Source organism: Eleginops maclovinus, chromosome 7 (assembly GCF_036324505.1).
Source record: "Eleginops maclovinus isolate JMC-PN-2008 ecotype Puerto Natales chromosome 7, JC_Emac_rtc_rv5, whole genome shotgun sequence".
Lineage (NCBI taxonomy): Eukaryota > Metazoa > Chordata > Actinopteri > Perciformes > Eleginopidae > Eleginops > Eleginops maclovinus.
This window is the reverse complement of record NC_086355.1, coordinates 13,031,166-13,054,104: the sequence shown is the minus strand read 5'-3', so window position 1 is coordinate 13,054,104 and position 22,939 is coordinate 13,031,166. Positions and strand designations below refer to the sequence as shown.

General features: G+C 41.9%; 1 protein-coding gene across 7 annotated transcripts in view; it reads right to left on the bottom strand.

Moving 5' to 3' along the window:
* The window catches only part of pkp4 (plakophilin 4), a 68,276-nt gene that overhangs the window by 4,306 nt on the left and 41,031 nt on the right, over positions 1-22,939 (bottom strand). For all 7 annotated transcript variants that reach the window (XM_063887965.1, XM_063887966.1, XM_063887963.1 and 4 more), the window contains 11 exons: positions 17,063-17,233; positions 14,345-14,555; positions 13,298-13,430; positions 11,449-11,662; positions 5,084-5,267; positions 4,099-4,216; positions 3,257-3,448; positions 2,646-2,819; positions 2,353-2,503; positions 1,293-1,485; positions 749-833 (listed from right to left, as the gene is read on the bottom strand). In XM_063887965.1, coding sequence (XP_063744035.1) covers positions 749-833; positions 1,293-1,485; positions 2,353-2,503; positions 2,646-2,819; positions 3,257-3,448; positions 4,099-4,216; positions 5,084-5,267; positions 11,449-11,662; positions 13,298-13,430; positions 14,345-14,555; positions 17,063-17,233 — 1,826 coding nt within the window. The remainder of the gene's footprint in view (positions 1-748; positions 834-1,292; positions 1,486-2,352; positions 2,504-2,645; positions 2,820-3,256; positions 3,449-4,098; positions 4,217-5,083; positions 5,268-11,448; positions 11,663-13,297; positions 13,431-14,344; positions 14,556-17,062; positions 17,234-22,939) is intronic.

Genomic DNA, 22,939 nt, shown 5'->3' with positions numbered 1-22,939 from the left:
ATTTCCAGGGCCAAATTGAACACAGTATTAACTTAAATCTTTAAAAAATATAAATACAAGTAACATATAGTAATAAATAAACCAATATAGAGAGTCCCAGCCTCGGACTCTCTTCTATTTGTCCGACACTGGCTGCTGCCGCTTAAGTGCTTGGCCTTTCGTCATGTAATTTATCAAACATGGTGCATTGATCGGCTTTTAAATAAACTCCATGCACCGTCAGATGTTTCATTAAATTAGAAGTGATACCTCCCTTGCATGCTATTGCTTAAGACATGTGTTGCATGTTGCAGGATCTGCATCCTTAGATGTGAAATGAAGCCAAACCTTGGAGCGTTTTACTTTCGGCATCTTTATTGATGCTCTCACTCAGTTCTGATCAACAAGTGTGCTGAGCATCGGCACTGACGTTAGGTTCAACAACCTCAAGTTGACACCGGAACACCAGGGGGCAGTATAAAAAAAAAAGTCTGGCACCCGAAATGAGGCACCGAAATGTTTGTTCTTATTCGGTCTCGTTACTACCGTTTATGTCGGAACTGGTGCCCTATTGGCTCTGCGTTTCGGTGCCCAACCCTAGTCCTCAGTAGGTCCATATCAATAAAATATAGACTATTTTTGTGTTGTATTTACAAAACATTTGTACACTAGTTCCAAAATTACTAATTTATTGCTCATAGACAAAATAAAAGTAATGTTGTTGACTGATTTAATGCTACCATCCTTTCATCAGTCCCAATGTTCTTACCTTCTTATAGATGGTACGTAGATCCCGGTACAGCCACAGTGTGTTCAGCACCTGAGCAGACGCTTTCACCACCTTCATAGAGAACCTGGAAAACAGACATGTATTTTTGAGTGTTCCCGAATCCCTTTAACCTCACACTATAACTATTACAGGACAATATGTTTGAAAGAAGAGAGTGTCCTCAGTGTTATTAACCTGGAACATTACTGAATATATAGCAGGGTAGAAATAGCTGCCGGTCCATCACTCCACAGGGACGAAAAACCTCAATGCACACAGAACTAACTTCCCCGTGGCTACAGCTTCACCTTCTCAGCATTTCAATATTTGTGTGTGTGTGCTTGAAAGTGTCAAATGTTTGTGTTAATATCCCACTGTCCAATGTCCAGGACAGTTTGTATAGGCCATCCTGTTTGTGTGTTTTAGCAGTGCATTTGAGCATGAGCACATGTTAGCCAGCCAGTTTTGCGTGTTTGTTTGTTTGTGTGCGTCCTCTGCACCCTCACTTAAAGTGTCCGAACAATTTCATACTGCTGGAGCCCACCTGTCTCCTCTGCCCTTGGTGATGTTGACCAGCTTCTCAATGCCGCCCGTGTCGGCGAGGGCCTTGGCGTTCTCCATGTTTTTGCTGGTGACCTCGTGTAGGGTGCAACAGATAGCTGCCACCGTCTCGTCTGACAGCAGGGAGGTGTTTCCCCCGGGGAGTCGATTGACCAGGTCCCTCATCGCGTACTTCCCTGAGAGAAAAGAAGGGAGGAGTGAGGCAATGCATTATGACGCACTGTAAAGCAGGTGAAAAGGAGCTCATGCACAGAGGGACGACATACATACATTTGCAGTAATTCATTTCTATATCACATAATGTATAGATTTCTGCCACTGTGACCTCCACTTTATGCTTCTCCCTACATCATGAATGATATAACTATTCTGCACAAGACTGCAGCGAGGGATGCAGTTTTCCTAAATGACATTGCGTTATCATTACAAGGACGTCGGTGTGTGAGCATCCTGATGATAAAAAAAGGATTGTTTCCCCTATCTCTCCTACAGCAGAGCAGCCCAGCTGAAGGACCTGCATACATGCACACACACACACACACACACGCACGCACACACATACACAACCAAATACACCATTAACACAACACTGCAACTCCTCCCCATCTGCCTACAGGCGTCACCCCTGCATTGCTGGAAATACTGTATAACTCCTCATTAATTCTACACAGAGATCACATAAAAAACTATTTTAACGTAATGTTTTAGGAAACAGAAAGGGCTGGAGTGAGATGAAATGGAAATAATAACCTGAAGTTAAAATGTTTTGATTCCATTTCAGCATTTCATTTGAACAACAAAGATTACATTTTCCTTTGCGTGTCAAAAAAAGGTTTGATACACGTTGTTAATGAGCAGTGAGATCAAGTGTTTGTAAAGCATATTGATGTATAATTTTAACGTTTATGCTGTATCTGTGCATGTAGCTAAAGCTGCTGAGCCCATTAACAGAGACGTATAAGAGCAGCATACTCATATTTGTGGTCCTCTTTTCAACTCACTCAAATCAATTACAGTCTGTAGTGTTTGACAGTGTGACTGACCTATGAGCTCTTTGTTCCTGACGTCTAGCGCCATGTTTCTGAGAGCAGTGGCAACCGAACACACCACCCTGTCGTTATCCATCCTCAGCAGCTCCACCAGGATGGGCAGTCCCTTCTCCTTACGCACTGCTGCACGGATGTATGCTGCAAACTGAACACATACACACACACAAGCCATTAAACTTTAAAAGGGGTCGAGGTGCAATACGGGAAAACTGATTGTTTGTTGTTGCGTTAAAATACAAAATGTGTATTTGTTTTGGTGTGTTATGGGTACACAGACTTTACTGTACCTTCCAGTTGCCTGCCGACAGGTTCTGAAGGGATCCAGCAGCGCCCTCCAGCGTGGCCGGATTTGAGCTCTCAGCCAGCAGTGTCAGGTAAGGCTTAACCACCGCAGGGTGCCACAGCATCTCTGCACCCTTGGGAGACTTGGAGAAGCCAGGGATGGGTCCCACACCGTCCCACTAAACAAACAACAACTAAAGTGTTTAGTGTGGGATCTGATACAGACAATCTTTTTTAGTTTTTCTTTAAAAAGCATCAAATGTAAAACAACTATTCAGTAATACCTATTGCAAATAAGAGATGGATGGTGGAAAAAAGACAAGTGTTGTTCAAATGTAACCATAAATAGATAGTGCTACATGATAATGCAGCAGATTAGAGGCATTTAGAGGTATAACGGGAAATTATAAGTATTATATTACATAAGGAAGCACAAACAGGTTACCACTAAATGTTTTTCTATTAGTAATCTGTACCTCTTGGAAAAATGTTGTACATTTTCCCCTCCAGAAATGTTGATTAGGATCAAATTCCCATTATCATCGACTTACTCGATTACATTTGGACAATTCAAACTCATTGCCGATTTGAATAGTGCTCACAGCACCACACTCACTGTGTCTTCTGGTGAGCCCTTTTTTTTCTTCTTTTTCTTCCTGCCCCAGCAGCTGGAATCCACTTCTTTACTGGGCGACTCGCTGCCCAGTAAGCCGTCAAGCTCCTGTCCCGCTATGAGTCTGGACGGTGGCAGCTCCAGCTCCAGACGGTACGACAGGTTCCTCAGAGTGCAAATACAGTTCTCCACAATCTGAGGAGGAGAGGAGAAAAGGGGGTTAGGTGGGTTGTTAGCAGCGAGGTTTTCTAAATCACCATGACAAAAGCTACAATACAATAAACTCTGTGCGGCACGCTATGTATCCACAGCCAATGCGTGGTACACTGACCAGCCATTGGAGGCGCGACAAATCAATTGGTTATGGAACCCTAGGGTCTCTCCAGTTGGAAAGAATATCTGGACCAGAGCAAATTGATTTTTTTCCACGCTGTTTGAGTTCTGTGCAGGCTTCTCCTCACAGAATGTCAATGTTTGACAACATTAATAGGCCCAGTTCCCAGGGGATGGGATCCCCACTACACAAATGAGACACTTGAATTTATTTTTGTCTTTTAAAGTGCATTTGAAACATGTAAATACACCAGGTCAATGAGCTAATCTATTGGATTGTGAATGTTGTGAGTGTACGAGTTCCTACATAAAGTACATGAAATAGTTGCTGCGGAAAGCTCTGTTCAGACGTAGGAAATGAAATGATTTAAACAGTGTTAAGGGGATTCTCCCGAGAGCCTCTTATCATGTGGCGGCCAGTTTTCCTCCTGGCTGTGTGTGTGTGTGTGTGTGTGTGTGTGTGTGTGTGTGTGTGTGTGTGTGTGTGTGTGTGTGTGTGTGTGTGTGTATACCTTGCTGTCGAAGTCAGAGGTGTTTACACAGGCTTTGATGACGTAGAGCAGTGAGTCAACTAGGCCTTCACAAACGCGCATCTGTTTTCTCGCCTCCTCACCAGCTGAACTCAGGTTCCTTTCAAGAAGCACATCACACAGACACAGACACAGACACAGACACAGACACACACACACACACACACACACAGTCTTTGATTTGGGGCTGGCTCAACAAACAAATGTGCAAATAATATTCAAAATAACAGCTGCTTGTGTGCGTCCCACTTCAGTGTGTAACCTGGGCTCTGCTATTCCCTTACACCATCCATAATGCATGAAGTGTGTGTGTGTGTGTGTGTGTGTGTGTGTGTGTGTGTGTGTGTGTGTGTGTGTGTGTGTGTGTGTGTGTGTGTGTGTGTGTGGTCTGACTGAAGTCATTATAGGACTTTGCTGAGTAAATAAGGAATTAACAAAGTGAGCTCACCCACACACAGACCCACACACACAATATATACACACTTGGATCAACTAACTTTAGCATTAAAGGCTTAACTGCAGATGCCTCACAATAGCTTCAAAAGAAGTCCCCCCCCCCCCCCCCCCGGAGAGAAGCTGGGGGTATTACATCATTGACTGTAATAGTCTAAGTAATGATGATGACTCAGAAACAGAAATATGTGTGAAACCATAGCTATATGAATAAACGCACAATTACTAATGCTTATGTGATTATTCGTTTGATGTTGTACATTAAAATCATTATCTAGGATTAAAACAGTTCTTGATATAGTCTGTCATGAAAATGTTACTCTTCATCAGTCTCTAAAATTGACTTTGTTGTGTTTATTATTGTCACTCCAGCATTATATTATCTGACATATCTTCAAAGACTGCATTAACATAGTTATCTACAAAGCCACATCATGAGCTCACCCCCATATGTAATAGCATCAGTTGTCCACATAGGGGTGCTACTGCCAAGTGTGTTCCTCAGGTGGTTTACCTCAGACAGCCTGTGGTGTTCCTCAGCACCAGGGAGGAGTGGAACTTCAGCTTATGGTCGTCATCAAAGGTGGAGCTGCTCCATCCAGAGTGAGGGATGATCACAGTGTTGGTCAGAGTCATTAAGGCGTCCCGGATGATTGTCATCTTGACGGTGTCGCATGACGACAGGTTCCACAGCACCCCTGTGGAGGATGACCCGCACACAAACACAGACAGTTAGGAACTAGCACGCAAACCTCCCGTTATGTCAGCTGTCATGTGCAGTTAGGGTAACCCCACAGAGACACCACCCACTTGGGCTTTTAATAGCTCAGCGTGTGTAGAACAAATAAGCACACAAGCAGGGACACACACACACACACACGAGAAGAATGTACAAATGAAACAACAGCTTGAGCATCAAGGCATTCACATCAAATTTCATCTGAGCAGAATGTCCTCAGGGCGAAGATCATGTACTTTAGGTGGGGGAAAAGAAAGAGTATAGAGCAGAGATTCATATGGCATAGGGTCAGTTATTTTAAATGAAATATAAATAATGTAAAAGGATTTGGAAATCATGCCATCACTTCACTCAATTCAAAATACTTTGGGTAACCACTGATAAACATGCACAGTCCAGGCAGCCTTTGATGCTGCATCTGTCAAGGATTAGCCAGCATGTAGCATGTTCTTCTAATTAGATGTCTCTCGCTGCTAGGCTTATGCTGAGGCACAGGCTGACTTGTGCAGGACATCAGCAACCTTGGTGGGGGCTAACGCCGCACGTGCTGGAATCTAGTGTAAAGCGCCGGGGCTAAATGCAAGCCTGCTTAAAAATGCTGCTTCAACAAAACAAGCGTGCATGCATGAGTACAGTGGTCCAAATGTAGTAGCTTCATGACCTATATATTATGTTTGTGTCCAATGTTGCTATACTCCTTCCAACCATATTTAAATGTATAACAAATGACATGTCTTACAGATAAAGGATAGCTATCACTCTGTGTGTGTTTGCTTTGTACACAGGGACAACTCAACGGGAGCTAAATAATGATTGGCTTGTCTGGCTTCTTTCTAACTTCACATTTGAGTTTTTCTCAGCACGCTGTTCCCTTTCCCTCTAATTGAACCGAAGGAAATGATAATAGTCTATAATATAACCCAGGAGCCTAATTCAGACACACTGCTGGCAAGAAGCTATAAAGACAGAAATGTGTCTGCCAAGCAGTGTCTCCTCGAGCCATTTAATCAAGAGCCAATTTGCTTACTATTTTCCTTTCTACACTACATCAAAGCATTTTAAAACCCCTTACAATCTTTTATTTTTTAAATTCATTTTGACACAATATCAAAACAAACTAAATGATATTTGGCCCCTACATTTAACATATAGATCTTGCCAGTGGTGTACGTGTGGCTGCATAGCGAGACACTACTGTAGCATCAGGAGGGCTAACATCTCTGCTCCTGCAGCGGGAAACATTTCCGTCAAACTTTTCTGCCGTGACCAGGATCTGCTCCTTACAAATTCACTCTTGTGTTTGCCTTTCTCATGGGATACTCAGACACACGTGGTTTGCCCAGAAATAGGAGCACTAATGCAGTGATAACACATGCATTCTCACGCCTGCTGACCAATTTCACTGTTCCTTTTCACTCCACAGTTCCACCCTAGTTCCTCAACGCCCGCTCTACAGTCAATTTGTAGAAACCAAAACCTTCTCTGCAGGATTTAAGACAGGTCCTGCGGTGGCTGACGGATAAATCAACAGGCAAATTCACTGAGGTGTGACTGACATGGCTGTCAGCGCTGCTACACTAGCGGCAATAAGTCATATCTGACAGTATACCTGTATGTGTGTGTGTGTGTGTGTGTGTGTGTGTGTGTGTGTGTGTGTGTGTGTGTGTGTGTGTGTGTGTGTACAACAGTCTTCTTTGCTCATATTCTCAGCTGCCTTAGCCTGGCTTTGAAACATCGACCCAATGTAAACAGTGCTGTGACGACCGGGCCAATAGTCAATCTAGAGAGCCAGAGGGAGAGGCTCTATACAGAAATAGAGAAAATAAAAGAACACACATAAGCCGGACAAATGTCTCTAACAGCAGTTGAAGTATCGATCCAAGAGCTAACTGAAGTGAAAACTAGATGGACATTCTGCCTGACTTGAGGTGACTCAGCTGTGGTGGTTTCTGGGGCTTTGATGCTCAATCTCAGATTCAAAGCAGATTTTTTCCAAGAGTGACCTGTCCAAAAAGAACAATGTCACAACAATAAGCAACAAACAATAAGGCAGAACAATACAACTGTCTCACACTACAAATGAATGAGCACAATATTGTGCTGATAAGCAATATAAAAAGCAGTTATAGTGTATAAAAAAGACCGTTTTGTTTTTTTCATCTGTTAGCTTGTCCTAGGCTGTCAACACTGGGCACAGAGCCAACTGTACGTAAAACATTCACAGTACCGAATGCAACTTTTTATTGGACATACTCTCATACATATTACGAGCACATAAAGAGGTTACTTGAACAGATTCATAGTGGCATAAAAATGTGAGGCTGAATTACAGAAAGAGATTAATGATAAGTCTTTGAAATATATGTCAGCGATCACATTTGTGTTTTATGGGATTTTTGCTTTCATTGGATACTTGATAGTAAAAACACAAAGGACATGATGGGAAAGATAGGTCTTTAAGAGACAACATGGTGTGGTAACCCTTCTACATATGGCATCCAAACACCTTTTACAGTCAGCTGACTTTATATACACATCATTTTTGAGACTATTCTACCAACAGCCCAACATGGTCTTGAACTGCTCATTAGCTTAGAAATGTCTATGTGCATGCATCTGTTGTTTTTACCGGCCTAAATTAAATTGCCTTTTGTGTATTTATAAAGTTGTTTTGAATTAAGAACATATGTTGTAATAATTACAAAGACTCCAAACTACCATCTGTCAATCCGAATTCCGTTATTATTCCAACAGCGGGGACATTTACAAGTCTCTGCATTTGACCCATTGTCCCAGTGCACTTGCACTTCTGGGACTTGAACTGGTGACCTTCCAGATCCCAAGCTAAGTATCTATGGACTTTGCCACAACCACCCTCAGTCAAAAACTCATGGGCAATCAATCGATGGGTCACATCAGTGTTACCACAGTGTATTTTCCATGGCACATGTCTGCAGTTTCTCCATGCTTCTAGTATATGTGTCTAACAAAGCTACGCACAGCCTGCAACTATATCTACTAGACACACACAATGTTAAATATCTGTTTTCTTATATCTTGTCTTAAATATTTGTTGATTTTGCAAATGGATCTGCTGTGATGCAAGAAATATTACAGACTCATCTGACAATAAAGTATTAGCTTTTCGTAAACTTAAACAGAAAGCGTGTCGTTCTGGATCCCAAAAGGTCTGACTTCTTCTTTGATCTGACTCTTAAACCACAGGGCAGCATATCATTGAGACTGTGAGGTGCATTCACTTGGTGGGCTTTAAATTCATTCTGTGAAAGTCTGCTGATCATTCAAAAAACTTCCCAACCTTTCAAATATTTGGGAGCTGAACTGAAAATGTGTCAATGCGGCATCGACTAAACCTCACACGCTGCTTGGTGTGTACTTTGAGGTTGGTGGGCGTTTCTCATATTTCTCACTCATGCATTGGAAGTCAGCACATTTCTGCTCACAGCTATAACTGCATTTATTTATTACAGTTTCTCATTTGATCAATGGGTCTGAACCTGCTTATTATTTGTTTTCAAACCAGGTATGTGGTATTTGATGCTGTTTTCTCATCTTTTTGTAAATAGGAAGAACTTTCCCAAAGAAGGGGCATAGTTTGAGATTAATGTACTACAAGTATAAAGTTCACCAGTTCCAAGTATGTTTTTCAGGTGTTTATTGGAACAAATAATATATAATCTCCAGGAGAGTAGGACTGTAGCAAAATGAAATACAAAAACACAATGATAAGCCAGTGTTAAAGTTGCTGCTGACTCAAAAGTCTTATTGAATTGGCATGTTCACAGATGACATCAAAAACAGGACTGCGGGCAAATACCAGCAGACTCGCTGCAACTCGTACTCTGCACACCAGAAAGTAAAATTACAGTAGCAAAGACAACACAAGCTCAACTTCTCAGTAGTTCTAGTTACAGATGACGAAAAGACGATGAATAAGCACTGCTTTAAGTACTACTTTATGGAAGAGAAGACAAGAGGTTTCTTAAGGTCATTTTCTAACCGAACTAGATCCAGAGATTTGACTTTTCAAGCAACAGATGAGGAATTAAGACAAGGCTAAGTGCACACCAGCCAAATCGATTGAGACTCATAAAGGGGTTTATTTGACCAAATATTTTTTTGCAAGATCAATAAATGTATCTTTAAAAACCCACTCAGGTGCACAACACAATGACTCTTACAAGTTCAAACACAATAAAAAACTTGAGTAAGAGCAGTGGAGTTTGTCAAAGTAAAGCCAAGATAAGTGGAGCCATGTAACATTGACCAAAGGGTAACAGAGCATTGCTTGAGTGTCCCCAGTATCGGAGCTGATGACAGTGCAGTGAGCCTTTTGATCTCAGGGGCTGACTCAGGGCAGCGCAATAAACACAACAGCTGCCAGGAGACTAGGCAGGTAAGGGAGATCTTTTTGTTTCCCCACAACATGACCTCTGACCTGAGCAGGGGGGGGTGGCATGTTCGTACAGCTTCTTCCACTGAAGCCCATGTGACACCTGGACATCCAAGCAGAGTCGAAAAGGAGCCGCTGACACAAATGGGAAGTTGTATACAGTCTATAGTTGTGTCTGGCTCCCTCACCAGCTCGGAAAACACTGATGCTGCTTTTGAAGTTGTCATTAATCCCCAGTGCTTTCTAGGTAGAAAAGAGTCGCTGGTGAGTGACTGATTGCTGTCTGCTTCACTTTAGCGTGGGTGGGACGACCTCGCCATCCAGCTAAAAGCTCTTTGTGGATTGTACTCATCAGCTGTAATTAACCAGAGGTGATGTAGCACTTATGACCTTTTCTAATTGCTCCCCATCCAGAGGCCTGCACTACCAATTAGCCACAGCAGGCTCTCAAGCTAGTGGATGAAAGGGGAACAAATCTTAAACAGAACTCACATTAAAGCTGCTTATTCTGGCTGGGCAGGACATCCATGCAACTTAATGAAATTTAAATGAAGGGAGTTAAAGACATTGTAGTGGTCATCACGCTCTTGCTCTACTTAATTGTAATCATAAGAAGAAAAATGTTGCTATATTAATATGTAAGTTTACGGTATGTGTTGAGCAAAGTAAGCAGACACTTAACTGAAACAGGAAACTGTAGACAATATGAAAAGGCTACAGAGTGTTTTGTTCTGACTCCCACAGTATTGTCTTCCTCACTGCTGGACTGTAACCCGATATTGCATGAGAGCGCTGGAGTCCAGCTCAAGCAGCTGACTCAGCCACCTGGGAGCCAAATGTCTTGGCTTGCTTGTTTCTGTAGTGTTCCACCCTGATCCTAAACAACATGGACTTGTACCATGTTTGCGGAGCTCAGACACACAAACACAACTGAGCTGCAATGCAGGGAGGAGGAGACTGACAGCAGACTGTTCTCAGACGGAGCTGAATCTCTCTGCAGCCAAAGTAATAAAAGAATATGAATCCTGTGGAAATGTGGTTTAATTTCTTCGGATAAGCAGTTGTGACAGCAACTTAAGGAAATGCAATTATGACTCAGTTTTTATGACAATCATAATGTTAGTATAGACCATGTTAAAAAGCAGTCTGGTTAATTGTTTAAATAGAATATCTAAGTCTACACCTCATCTCAATGATTACCTATGGCAGGAAGCATCAGGTTACCCCTCAGGGACTACACCAAGAGTCATGACCAACCAAACCAACACAGTGCAACACCAATCCCACCTAAAACACCTCCAGGTTTGACAGGTTATTAATCTAATGTTCCTGTCCCTCCATAATCCTGTGAAACTCCTGATGATCTAATTCTGTAAGAGAGCAGGGACAGTGACAATAAACAAAGAAAATCCAGGCTGGACAGATAAACAATGAGGACTCAATAAGGACAATTTGGTGACTACCTCTGTCTTAAATAAGTGTAAATTGAATGACTTTGGGTTTTTTAAAAAGAAAGCAAAGAATTTAGACTTTTATTCATCAGCAATGAGAGTTCTTATTAGATGAAGATGAAGGCTTAGTTTAAATAAAGTGTACTTTGGTTTCTTTTTATGCCAGATGGAGGAGCTTTACAGTGGATTGCTGTCTTGTAGAAGAGTGTAAAAATGGGGTGGAGGGAAATAAACAGTTTTACCACCACATGCATTCTTCAAACACGCTGACGTACCTGTAACAAGCTCCCGCACTTCTGCATCCACAGTCTTCCTCAGCAGGCGGAGCAGAGCTGGGATGCCTCCAGCGTTCCTCACAGCCACCTTGTTCTCGTCCATAGCTTTCCCATAGACCAGGTTCCTCACTGCTCCACAAGAGTTCTTCTGGACGTCGATGACCTTGTGGTCTAGTAAATCCACCAGATGTTTAATCCCTCCCAGTCGACACACCTGCGGACAATGTGAGTAAGATCAGGCGGGAAAAAGATTGTGACCACCAACAGCTCATATTGCATACCATGCAGAGCAAAATCATGCATTTATTCATGTGACAAGATAATCTGAGCACAGAGAGTTTATTCACATATACAGAGATACATATTCTTTAGAAAAGTATGCAAATTAATGAGCTCTGAGGAAAATCTTAACTAAGGATTAAAATATATAATTAGCATTTTCACCTGGAAACAGAATGAAACGTAATAGAAAATAGATGCTTAACCCAAAGAAGCCTTCTGCGTTTCATTGTATAGTAGAGTTATTTTGTGCTATGCTGACATTTGCCATGTTAGAATAAAAAAGGGAGCATTTTTCCTGGCTGAGGTCTTGGTCCTCTTTCTGCTTTACGCTGAGAAACGATTTGACCTTAAATGGTTGAGGGAAAAAAAGGGTGTAGAGACAGATTCCTGCAGTGTTTATTTTACATGCTGCTGTATTAAAGAAATGATTTTGTTGGGTTTCATTCAGCAGTGAGAAAGTCTACTTTTATATGTGTATACCTTTGCAGTAGAGGCTTCATACTCTGAAGAACATGAACGCCCTTGCAAATATTTAAATGTCTTAATTCTCTCAATAGTGGTGACTATATTTCAGTCTGGATCAAAGTGGTGGGCCGTCTCACTGACCGACAGCTTTGGTTTTAATTTTGCAGCTCCAGCCATCCCTTCCCTTGGTTCTAATGACATTGACTCACCAAAGTAATGTCTGGGGTTTTGGAGCAGAACAAGAGCGCTAAAAATATGTCCCATAATGCCACATAAAAGAACGAGATTAGCCAGAGGATTTGGCAGATTAGCTAGAACATTATTAGGCGGTATAGCTGCGAAGGAAAACTGAAGTCGGTATGCAAGGTCAAGCTTAAACAGAACGTTTCTCTGATGGATTTTTGTGGTGTATTTGTTTGTTTTCTCTTCTAAATAACAATATATTACCTTCTCCTTCAGAGAGACATTTTGTCAATTCGAGAACAACCACAGGCATGTATGCCAAGTCAAAATTAGAGCTTAGTAAAAAAAAAATTCTCTTAACTGGCTTGTCTAAGTTGGAATAAACAACCTAACCCCATTGGGGGATAATTGTGGGTTTTAAGTGTTAAATGTGTCTGCATAGTTTGTTTCTGTTTCTCCCAACTTAAGTGATGATTTTTTGTTTGATTATTCTTAGAAGAACAGCACAGTTGGGTTCAAAGAGATTTTAACAAACAGAGAAACCTAATTAACTTATATCAAATGACATCTAATGATCGTTGGGTGCGGAATGTGATGGCACATTTGCAATTGGAGGAGCTGAGGTGTGGAAGTCATGGATGTCTTAACAAATACTACCAGCTATGGCAGCCTTTCCTGGATTATTAAAAAAGAATCCCCTGTGCCAGGCTGATGGTATAAAGCCTATAAAACATCTTTGTTTCCCTGTTGGACCGACCTTCAAAAGTCAATATAGCAAATGGCTAGAAGTTCCAAAAATAAAAATAAGTTGTAATTCCTTGCAGCTAAAACATGATACAGAACTGAGGAAAACAAAATAAATTTATATAATATTTCCTAATTATCAGAAGGTAAGGTGGTTGAGAGGTACAACACCTACCTCAGACTTAATCCGATTATCCCCAAAGCACAGGTGCTGCAGGTAGGCGGCTGCGTTGGCCTGCACGGAGGGGAAGTGGTGCTGCAGCATGTGAATCACCTCCATCAGCTCTGGGTCACGCCAAGCAAACTCCCTATAATGACAAGTAGGGTACAAAAGCTATCAGTAGGACTACAGAGGCGGGATTACATTTGTCTCCTTAAAAAAAAAAGCACAGTTTTCCTAACAAAAAAAAATACTTCATCATTTCAGGGCAAAGCAATAAGCCGAGGAAATTACATTCACATCCGGTTCTATACAACAATGCACTTGGATAACTGCTTTTCTGTATGCAGCCCACTATAGAAACATGTGAGGAATGCATCTCTTGAAAACATGATTGTTTTAACTCTAAAGATTCTACATACATGTATTCAAAAGTAGGTGACGTAATGAGACTACAGGTGTCTGAATAGTGGTGGATTATGCTTTTGCCTCAGAGTAAAGCAGGACCCCAGGCAGGTCAAACTCTTTTAGTTTTGTTGTTTATACACAGCACAAAGCTGAAAAACACACAGTGCATTTCCCTGGACAGAGATCCCGTTAAATATTCCAGGAGGACATATTACTCTGATGCACTTACTAACGGACCTGGGTCACGGTTGCCTCCCTGGTGCACTCTCTTCAAGTAGTTACACTACAGCAACACGGGGTTGTAAACAAAGCTCCCAATGTGCAAGGTCAGGGGGCCTACGACAGAGGTCAACCCGCTTTCCACGCTTACACATGTCTGTATGACAAGAGCAGACGCAGCAGTTTGATGCATGTGAGAGTCTATTGTTAAGGGGCCAGGCATAGTAGGCAGCTTAAAAGCTGGAGCTGCATGTGACTACCCAGGGGGCTCGCTGTTTGAACAGTAAGAGGACACCAGTGTTGACCCAGCAGAAACAGGGATGCCTTGTAAGCATAATGGTCCCTCCGGATGACTGTTTCCTGCTTCACAACGCTGTCTGCTAACCTCGGACTACATCTAGTAGTTTAGGAACATTACACTGAAATATGACATACCTTGGATCCTTCTGAATGCTGTCTATGGAGGGCGAGCGGGTTGCACCATCATCCATGACAACAGGCTGTCGGGTGTAGTTTTGATCGGACGACCGGTACGGCGCCGAGCGATACGTATCAGCATAGGTGGCTGCTGTGTTCAGAGCGTAGTTGTTTCTTTGGTAGATCATCGTACCGCGCTGGCTGGGTGTGCGCTGGAGACTCCCCACACCTGAAGGTGCAAAAAAACAAAAGTTGAAAAAGAGAAAAAACATACAAGCGAGCCGACAAAGCCATGTGAGGGGAGATTAGCAGCGTTGAAACCTTTTCAGCTAAACTCTGAGCTTTGGATGGTGCTACCATCACACTTTAAAGCATAAACTAAAAATACAAACATGCTGCCGTTCCGTCAGACTCAGCAAATTTCTGAAATCTGGAACCAATTACTGATGAGGATAAAACAAATCTCCCATAGCTAAACAGCGCAGAAGCCTTCTTCTTCAAGGGGCTGTTTGCATGTTGTTTTGTTTTTACAAGATTGCGTTTAACCGGAGGGATCCTGCAGGTTTTCAAAGAGGACTCAACATGATCCACAAATCCTTTCCTCACCGGCTTCTCGCTCCTGTGTGCCACTGTGTCCTTAGGCTAACTTTGCCAAACTCAGCAGAGGGGCAACGGTAGACCATGACCAGCTCCAAAAACAGTCAGAGAGACACTGGTTAAGTGGAAGCATCACAAACATGCAGAAAAGTTATCCTTTCCAACATGGTCCAATATTCAGCCTGATAGCATCTTGTTTCAGTCGTCTCTCCAGATTGGCTCCAAGTCATTTTATGACCTAGTTTTATAACACAGTGGGTCACAAACACAGGACTGCATAAACAAGCTGCTTGGATTTAGCACTCCTCACCAAGCCATGTGATGTGTTGTGGCAGTGCTGCGCTGGTCAGATCACAATCAGAGTGCCAACAGGACTGAGCATGTGCGTGCTCTGATCCCTCCTACCAGAAAGCAAGACGTCAACTTTTGAGGCTGCACCAAAAACACAATTTCTCGCTTCAGTGCACTTCTATTTTGGGCGGCAACACTATACTGCAATATGGTTATCTCCCAAACAGGAGCCAAAGACAATGGAGGACAATTTATAAACCACATAGTGTAGCTTTCCATTCCTGAACTTTTTAGCCAAGGGTCAATACTTCCAGAAAATGCCAAAACAAAATGCATTTCAAGCAGAAGGGGGGGGGAATAGCCTAGGAAATGTAATTTACACAAAATAACAAAGAAAACTCTGGGATCAATTGGATTTCTTTGCCCTTAGAAAGGCTCCATATTGAAAAACGCTTCCAGCTCCACCCTACTCGTATAGCTGGCATAAACACGTTATGTATGGCTTGTCTGGGGACTTATTTACAACATCAATAGCAATTTATTAGTGCACTCATTGGTCAAAGCACATCTCCTGTATGCCAAGAAGAAGGCTGAATGGAGGGTGTGTGTCATTAAAAACTAAGCATGTGTATCTGAGGGGAGATGAGAGGGGTATGCCAACAACAGGAGAGCTGGATGACATGTGGATGAGGGTAACCAAGCTGTCCTCTGGCCCCTCCATCCTTCTCCTCGTTCTCACGGTGACACATGGGTAATGGACTCCTTTGTGGCAGGGTGACATATCAGTACCTGCCTATTAACTCATGTACCCTTTCCGCTGACAGAGGAGGGAGGAACGGAAGGGAGGCAAGGTAGGAGAGGTTGACAGAGTGAAATAAAAATATAGCGAGGGATAAAAGCATGACATAGGTAGAAGTACAGCTAAAGGGCAGATGGACAGAAAAATGGTGTTTACCGAGAAAGACAATACAGCAGAGTCAAGAGGCAACAGACTTGATTGAAAGTACTTTGAGAGAATAAAGAGAACATCGATACTAGATTAAAAAAAGAATTCTTATTGCCAAGAAAAGTCTGCTTGAAATGAAAATGTTTAGAGAGCTGATCTTGACCTGAATGATGATGCGGAGACAGCTTGGGGTAGGAGGCCAGAAAATGCAGGATATTAAGAGAACCACATGGGGCTTCTGTTGTGTTGGGAAACTATTTCATAGCCTGACCTGTTACACACAATATCATACCAAAACTTTATTGTTTGTAAGCTTTAGCAAGGGTTTCCAAATTTGTGTGCACAGTGGACCATCACAATATTGCCTAGGAGGCAGGAGATAAGGAATGATGGCCAACTAACAAGACAAGATGAAGGATATTTTACGATTATATAAAGGTTTTCTGAAAATCCCCTTCTAATGTTGACTCAATTATGCTACTTGGTAACTAAATTGGTAGCAAAATTACTTTGCGGAAACCACACAATCAATTTCATGCCAATATTGTTATTATTGTCAATCATTTTTTATGACTTTATGAGATTCTTTGCCATCAAATTCTCAAATTTCAAGGATTTCAAAGAACCTGTGGAAACTTTTCTTTTTGACAGTTTTCATGTGGTGATAAAAACAAACTTGCAAATCAGATTCACAGAACAACAGAGAGTATTTATCATCTGAAGTATTGCATCATCACAAGGCGGGAGACAATAAATGAGAGGCAATTAGGTCAATACGCAAGGACAAGTGTATCTTTGATTTTGTTTTGACGTCTTGTCCTTGGGGGGGTTGGTTTGATATTGTCCTTACTTTTATTTTCTGTTTTCCACTGGGTTTTAGATCAGAATATTGTTGAACCAACCTGAGGGGCTCCTGTAGAGCGTGCCCTGCTGGGTGTGGCTGGGGCTGCGGTACAACGGGCCGTGGAACGTCCGATCCTCGTAGATTGGTGCAATGTGGCGGTCTGGAGACATGGCCGGCCTTAAGTCCTGACCCAGCTGGCTGTGTTGACTGGCGTATGAGCTTCGCATTCCTGGAGATGAAGAAGAGTGGTTAGCATACGTGGTTAGCAGCAGAATGGCTTGTGATCACAAAGACAGTTTCATAAGTAGAGTCAAAGGTTTGGGCCCATTGTCACTCCTATGTGTTTCCTTTCAAAGAGTCATTTAGGAAACAGACTCAAGTAATCCTCTCTTGAAACAGAATCATTGGAATGTTTGAAATACATCAACATGCAAAATAAAAGGGTAGAGGAAAAGAAAAAGAAACAAGTGGGAAGTTTATTTTCCCCAACTTTGTCAGCATCCATTAGATTTCCATTTGGGCTGAGAAAATCAGTTTCAGAGACACGATACTTGGTGGATTTAACTAATCAATCACATGAACGATGTGTCACCTTTAATTGTTGTCAGAGTTAATGTCATTTTTGCATTATAATGCGGTTCAATGATATGCAAAGTCTGCTCTGTATTACCATACAACAATAAAGCAACGCTGACAGAAATTGAAAGCAGGCAGGATGTTCACCGTGACCTCTCCATAGCAGGTTTGTGAGTTCCTTTCTACACCGGATAAAACTATTGCAAATTGAGAGGGAATGTATATTAAAATAAAGTTTCCCTGTGTCTCTGTTCCATTATTCCAACTGTAATATTCAAGGCCAACATACACTCTGTACCTCAGATAAACAAGTATCACACCGGTTGGAATAGGGAAAACTAAATTACAGGAGGGTAGAATAAAAAAAAACAAACAATGGTAGCTCTTTTCAAATTTGACTTTGCCACACAAGTTGAAGACATAAAAAATAAAATGTTCAACAAAGAGCCAACGTCATTACACCAAGGAGAATGCGTGGCCACAGCAGATGTTGGGAAGTGTGCCGTAAGGGACACATCTTCTGTAATCTGCAACAAGCTAAACTGACATGGGTGAGAAAAAGTAACACACAGGTGAGTTACTCACAACTCACTGTAATTACAGGCTGTGGGGGCAGCTTGAAGCAGTGAGTCGTGTCTGATTCAGATTCAGTCCAGATGTGAAACAGCAGGACAACAATAGCTGTAGCTCCGACAATATAGACTCCTCCCCCATCATCTACCATTCCCTTACCTAACCAACCTCATAATGCCTAAAAATACCAGTGCCCATTAGAGTTTGTAGTGTTTCAATCCAAGTATGTTTTACCTGAAATCACCATTTTTGTTAGTCTTGCCACTCCCTAATAGTCGAGGAGTAAAAAAATCCTCCCTTGTGACACCCGCTCAGTAAAAGCCTATTGCTGACAGTTTACTACACCCTCCCATTTTAGGTTAACAAAGAGAAATGTGCAATTAAACTAAAAAGAAATAGGTAAATCCATATTTTTAATAAATTATAGTACACATTCTGATCTAATGGTAATGTGTTTTGCACCACATTAACTAGAGATTGCTGTGTAGTAGACGGATGATGGGCTGTAAAGTTGCAAGATGAAAAAAAGGTCTGATGAAAATGGATAATTACGGCGTGATTCACCTAATCGCTCCCCCTATTACATTAAACAGTGGACGACTGCGTTATTGTTGCAGGAAGTGGTTCAATAACGGATATGATTTCACTGTAAAGCATGACCATTACCTGAGGATGTGAGATCAGGAGAAATTGAAGAAACATGGACGCAATAAGGTAGAAGAAACAGTTGATATAAGAAGTCCCAGGTGTGTTTTGTCTTTAATGCAAATGTTGTTTTGTGTTAAACTTCACATTAGTTAGGCTCACCACACTGTGAAGCCCAGTGCAGCAGTATACAGCTGGCAACTAACTGCTCATTGCACTTCTCACGTCACTTGGGTTCTCTCCAACGGCACGATCTCAGGCGCAGACTGCTGCTGAACACCGGCTCTGTCATGCAGAACCAGCTAAATGAAGGATTCTTGTCACAGTTTGAGACAGAGGAAATTAATAAATAAGAATGTTTTCCTCCAGTGGGAGCAGAGGGCCTCTGGGGGCAAAACAAGAGAAGATTTTAGATGTAGATAGCAGGGCCAGACGGAGACTGACCTCTGAAGCACATCAGTTGGAGGCATCAGACCCTGCTAACCTCTAGCTACGCGAAAAATGCACAAGATAATTAATCAACTATATTAATGGTTATTGTTTAAAACAATGAAGGCAATTCAGATTATGTACTTGCTGGAAAAAAAGGGAAAAACGTTGATAAAATGCATTTACGACGGTCTGTTAAGCCACGACTGCATGAAATGAATGAGGGCTTGAATTATAGACATAAAAAAAAACCTTGCCCAATTGGCCCATGCAACACGTTTGGACCCTAAAAATATTACCCCGCCTCCACATCCTGCTCGCTGTACTGTCATAGGTCTTTACACTGTTGAATACCAACTGAACAGCAGTTCCTCACCCCACCTGCTGCTACTTTCTTACTGGTTTTAAGAGTAGCTTGATGGAAGTGGAAGAATATATATTTTTATAAATATACATTTTAAATCAGCATTCAAATGAATTATTGTTCAAAACCATTAATTTAATGAATGAGTCACCTAATGCAGTTCTTTCAGAGCAGCTTAGAGTTTTTGGGCACTTCAGGGTGAAAGTCTCTTAGCTTTAAGTGTCCTCTCTTGAGGCTTTTTTCCTAATGGAAGCATTGCAGATTCCAAAATTGAGATTTAAAAATGAATTATATTTAAAAGCTGAAATTAACTGTAGGAACTGAATTTAAACAACTTCTCTGGAATGACAGGGATGTTGATTTGCAGAGTAGGGAGTAAAACTGAATGCTGTTTCTGCTGTAGTGGCACACTCAATAGCCCAGGAAGCCTTTCACTCTGTGGCAGTGCACACAATAGCCAGTAGCAGCGGCTTGGCAGGAAATCAGTTCAGCTTCTCTTGTTCAAAGGTTTAAAGGGGGGGGGGTGAGGATATGAAGAGAGAGGAGGTAGCGGGAAGACAAAGGGAAAAGGCGGGAGCAATAGAGAAGAAAGTGGGAGAGAATTATACGAGGGGGAAGGAAAAGAAAGTATAAAAATGAAAAGAGGGTTAATGAAGCTGCTAGGACCACCAGAGACTTCTCATCCCGAGCAAAGCCCGGCTGTGACCGAGTGACAGGGACGGAATCTCGGAGGCACAGGAGCCTTCATGCATATCTCTCCCACTCAGCAGCCTGACTCCTGAAAGTAGCAACATTCAAACAACCTTAGAGGGGACTAATCTGTCTGTCTTCTTTATTCTACTCCCCCGGTAGTCGGGCTGCAGTCACGTCTAGAAAAGCATCTGCAAATTGTCAGGAAGAAATAACATACTGCTGTCTATTGAGGATGAATGGCCCACATTTCTGGTGCGTTATAGTCATTTAATTCTCCCCCTCAGCCCTCGCACCCTGGCTTTAACAGATTGCACTTGGCAGAGGCGAGATGAAGGGCGGTGGTGTGCTTGGCACGTGCTCACTCTTGAGAAAAAAACACCAAAATGGATGCAGCTGACTGCATTCCTCAACAAATTCTTTTTTTTGTTGTTTTAATCCCTCTCCAGACAAACAGGGAAATGGAAATGATCACCGGGAAAAAAATGGTATACTTCAAAGTGAGAATAGCTGTTAAAAATAAAGAATTCCATAGTTAAAACTATCTTGGCTGTCAGGTTGAGAATAACACACACACACTCAAATATGCCATATCCACACACTCTTTCTTTGTCCTAATCTCTGCTCTGAAATGGGCATCAAGTGTAATAGCCACATTATTTGGGACAATTTGTCTTCATTTTCCGTTTTTCATCCGCAGAGGGGAAGGTATGAATTCCTGCCAATGATAGGAGGGAGGACAGCCAGGCAGGTGGTGGGGGGGAAAGGAGAGGGATCAAGAGAAGATCACTACATAGGAAGAATAAAATACAGGTAAAAGAGATAGAAGTCTGCTAAAAAAACATAACATTAGAAACCACACAATGAGTGACAAGAAGAGAGGGAAAACATATTCTGTAAGACACGGAGAGTTGAATAGCAACAGCAACAATAAGTAGGTTAGACTGTCGGATGGCGTTTCATTTAACCCTGATCACGTGATCATCCCATTATAATCTACAATGGCTCATTCAGCATTTATAAAAAACTACGCTGATAGAGGTAAGGCTCCAAAGTAGAGTTTAGGAAAAAAAGAAAGACAGGAGAGTTTGAAGAAAGAGAAGGAGGACATGGGAGGGATGATCTATCAGAGAGCGTGAGAGGAAGTAGGCTGTTGTCTCACTCTGTTCAGAGGACAGACACTGAAAACCCATTTGTGTCTGTTTGAGACATCATCCCTCAAAGCTATGTGACATAACTGCCTACTTACAAGAAGCTGCGAACCACGCAGACACATGAATGTCTGACAGAAGGCGAACGCATCCGACAAGGAAATCTCGCGACGACAGGCCACACTACCCCTGATTTAAATTTGGATATCTAAAGGCTAATAAGAGAAGATTGATACCTGTAACAGGGCGTCTTGCGCCACGGAAAACTGCAAAACACAACAACCCTCCTAAATTGTCCTGAAAAAAGGAACCACAACATTGAAACATGAGGGAAAGCGAAATGTGGGCTGGCTTTACATTGAACTCCTGGCAACATCCCGCCCACGTTACATGTCCCAACGTATCGTCGCCCGTATACAGTCAGCGAGCTCAATCCCCTCCGCACCTCTGTGTCTGTGTATTCAGCAGGATGTCTGCAGGAGGGACTTAAGAGCTGTTGTATATATAATACAGATAATGTCACTGTTCTAGTGGTAAATACTGAGAAAATAAGTGTTCAGAAATAATGCTTGATGTGGTTTGGAACATAATATGGGGTTTAATCACGGCAGCGTTTAGCTGAGTATCTTCTCCCAGTAGAAAACGTTCAGAGAGGGGAGAGAGCTGCATGACGCTGCAAAGAGGCTTGGCCAGATTCAGCTCAGCTCAAATTTAAAGCGACAGTCACAGAATCAGCACTTCAGGAACAGGGCTGAAGTAGAGGGGTATGAGGCATGCTACAATGCGTGATCTGTTTGGTATTTTGAGCAAAACACTTCACAGACATGTTTTGCATAGATATTGATCTGCAATATGTTGTTCACATATAGCATAATAGGAGACATGTAAGTCAGGAATTAAACTGACACTCATTTTTAACCATGAATAATCTTCTGTTTTATGTATGATTCAAAATAAAGGTTAGTGTGTCTCTTGATGTTTAGGTATATTGTGATTTTATGAAGAATTAAAAAATTACATTAATATTTAAGGCTATATTTCCCAGCCATGTATATTTCATATTTAAAACTACAATTCACCATGTATTATTAAAAATGATAACACGACAACTAACATAATACAAATGGGAAATTGGTTGTAGACAGTACTTCACTGAGAACAAATGAGGACACATGTAAGCATGCAGCACCTACATGCAAAGACAATACACTGAGGATGATGTGAAACTGATGTCACACAACAACCACAAATGTTCACCTTCAACGTCAGCATCAACCAGGACATCTGAGGATATCCCCAGGCAGCAAGAAGTCAAGCAGAAAACACTCCATTAACTTTGAAACCGTAACACAGCGATTTGCTGAACAAGTGCTTCTGTTACCTTTTGGAGGAAAACAAAAATGCTCTTGGGATGAATGATGAAACGCCACTTTCCCCAGTCACAGATTACTACTTTTATTGCTTTCTCTCTAGCTGAAAAGCCTTCATATCATACTGAAATGTGAAC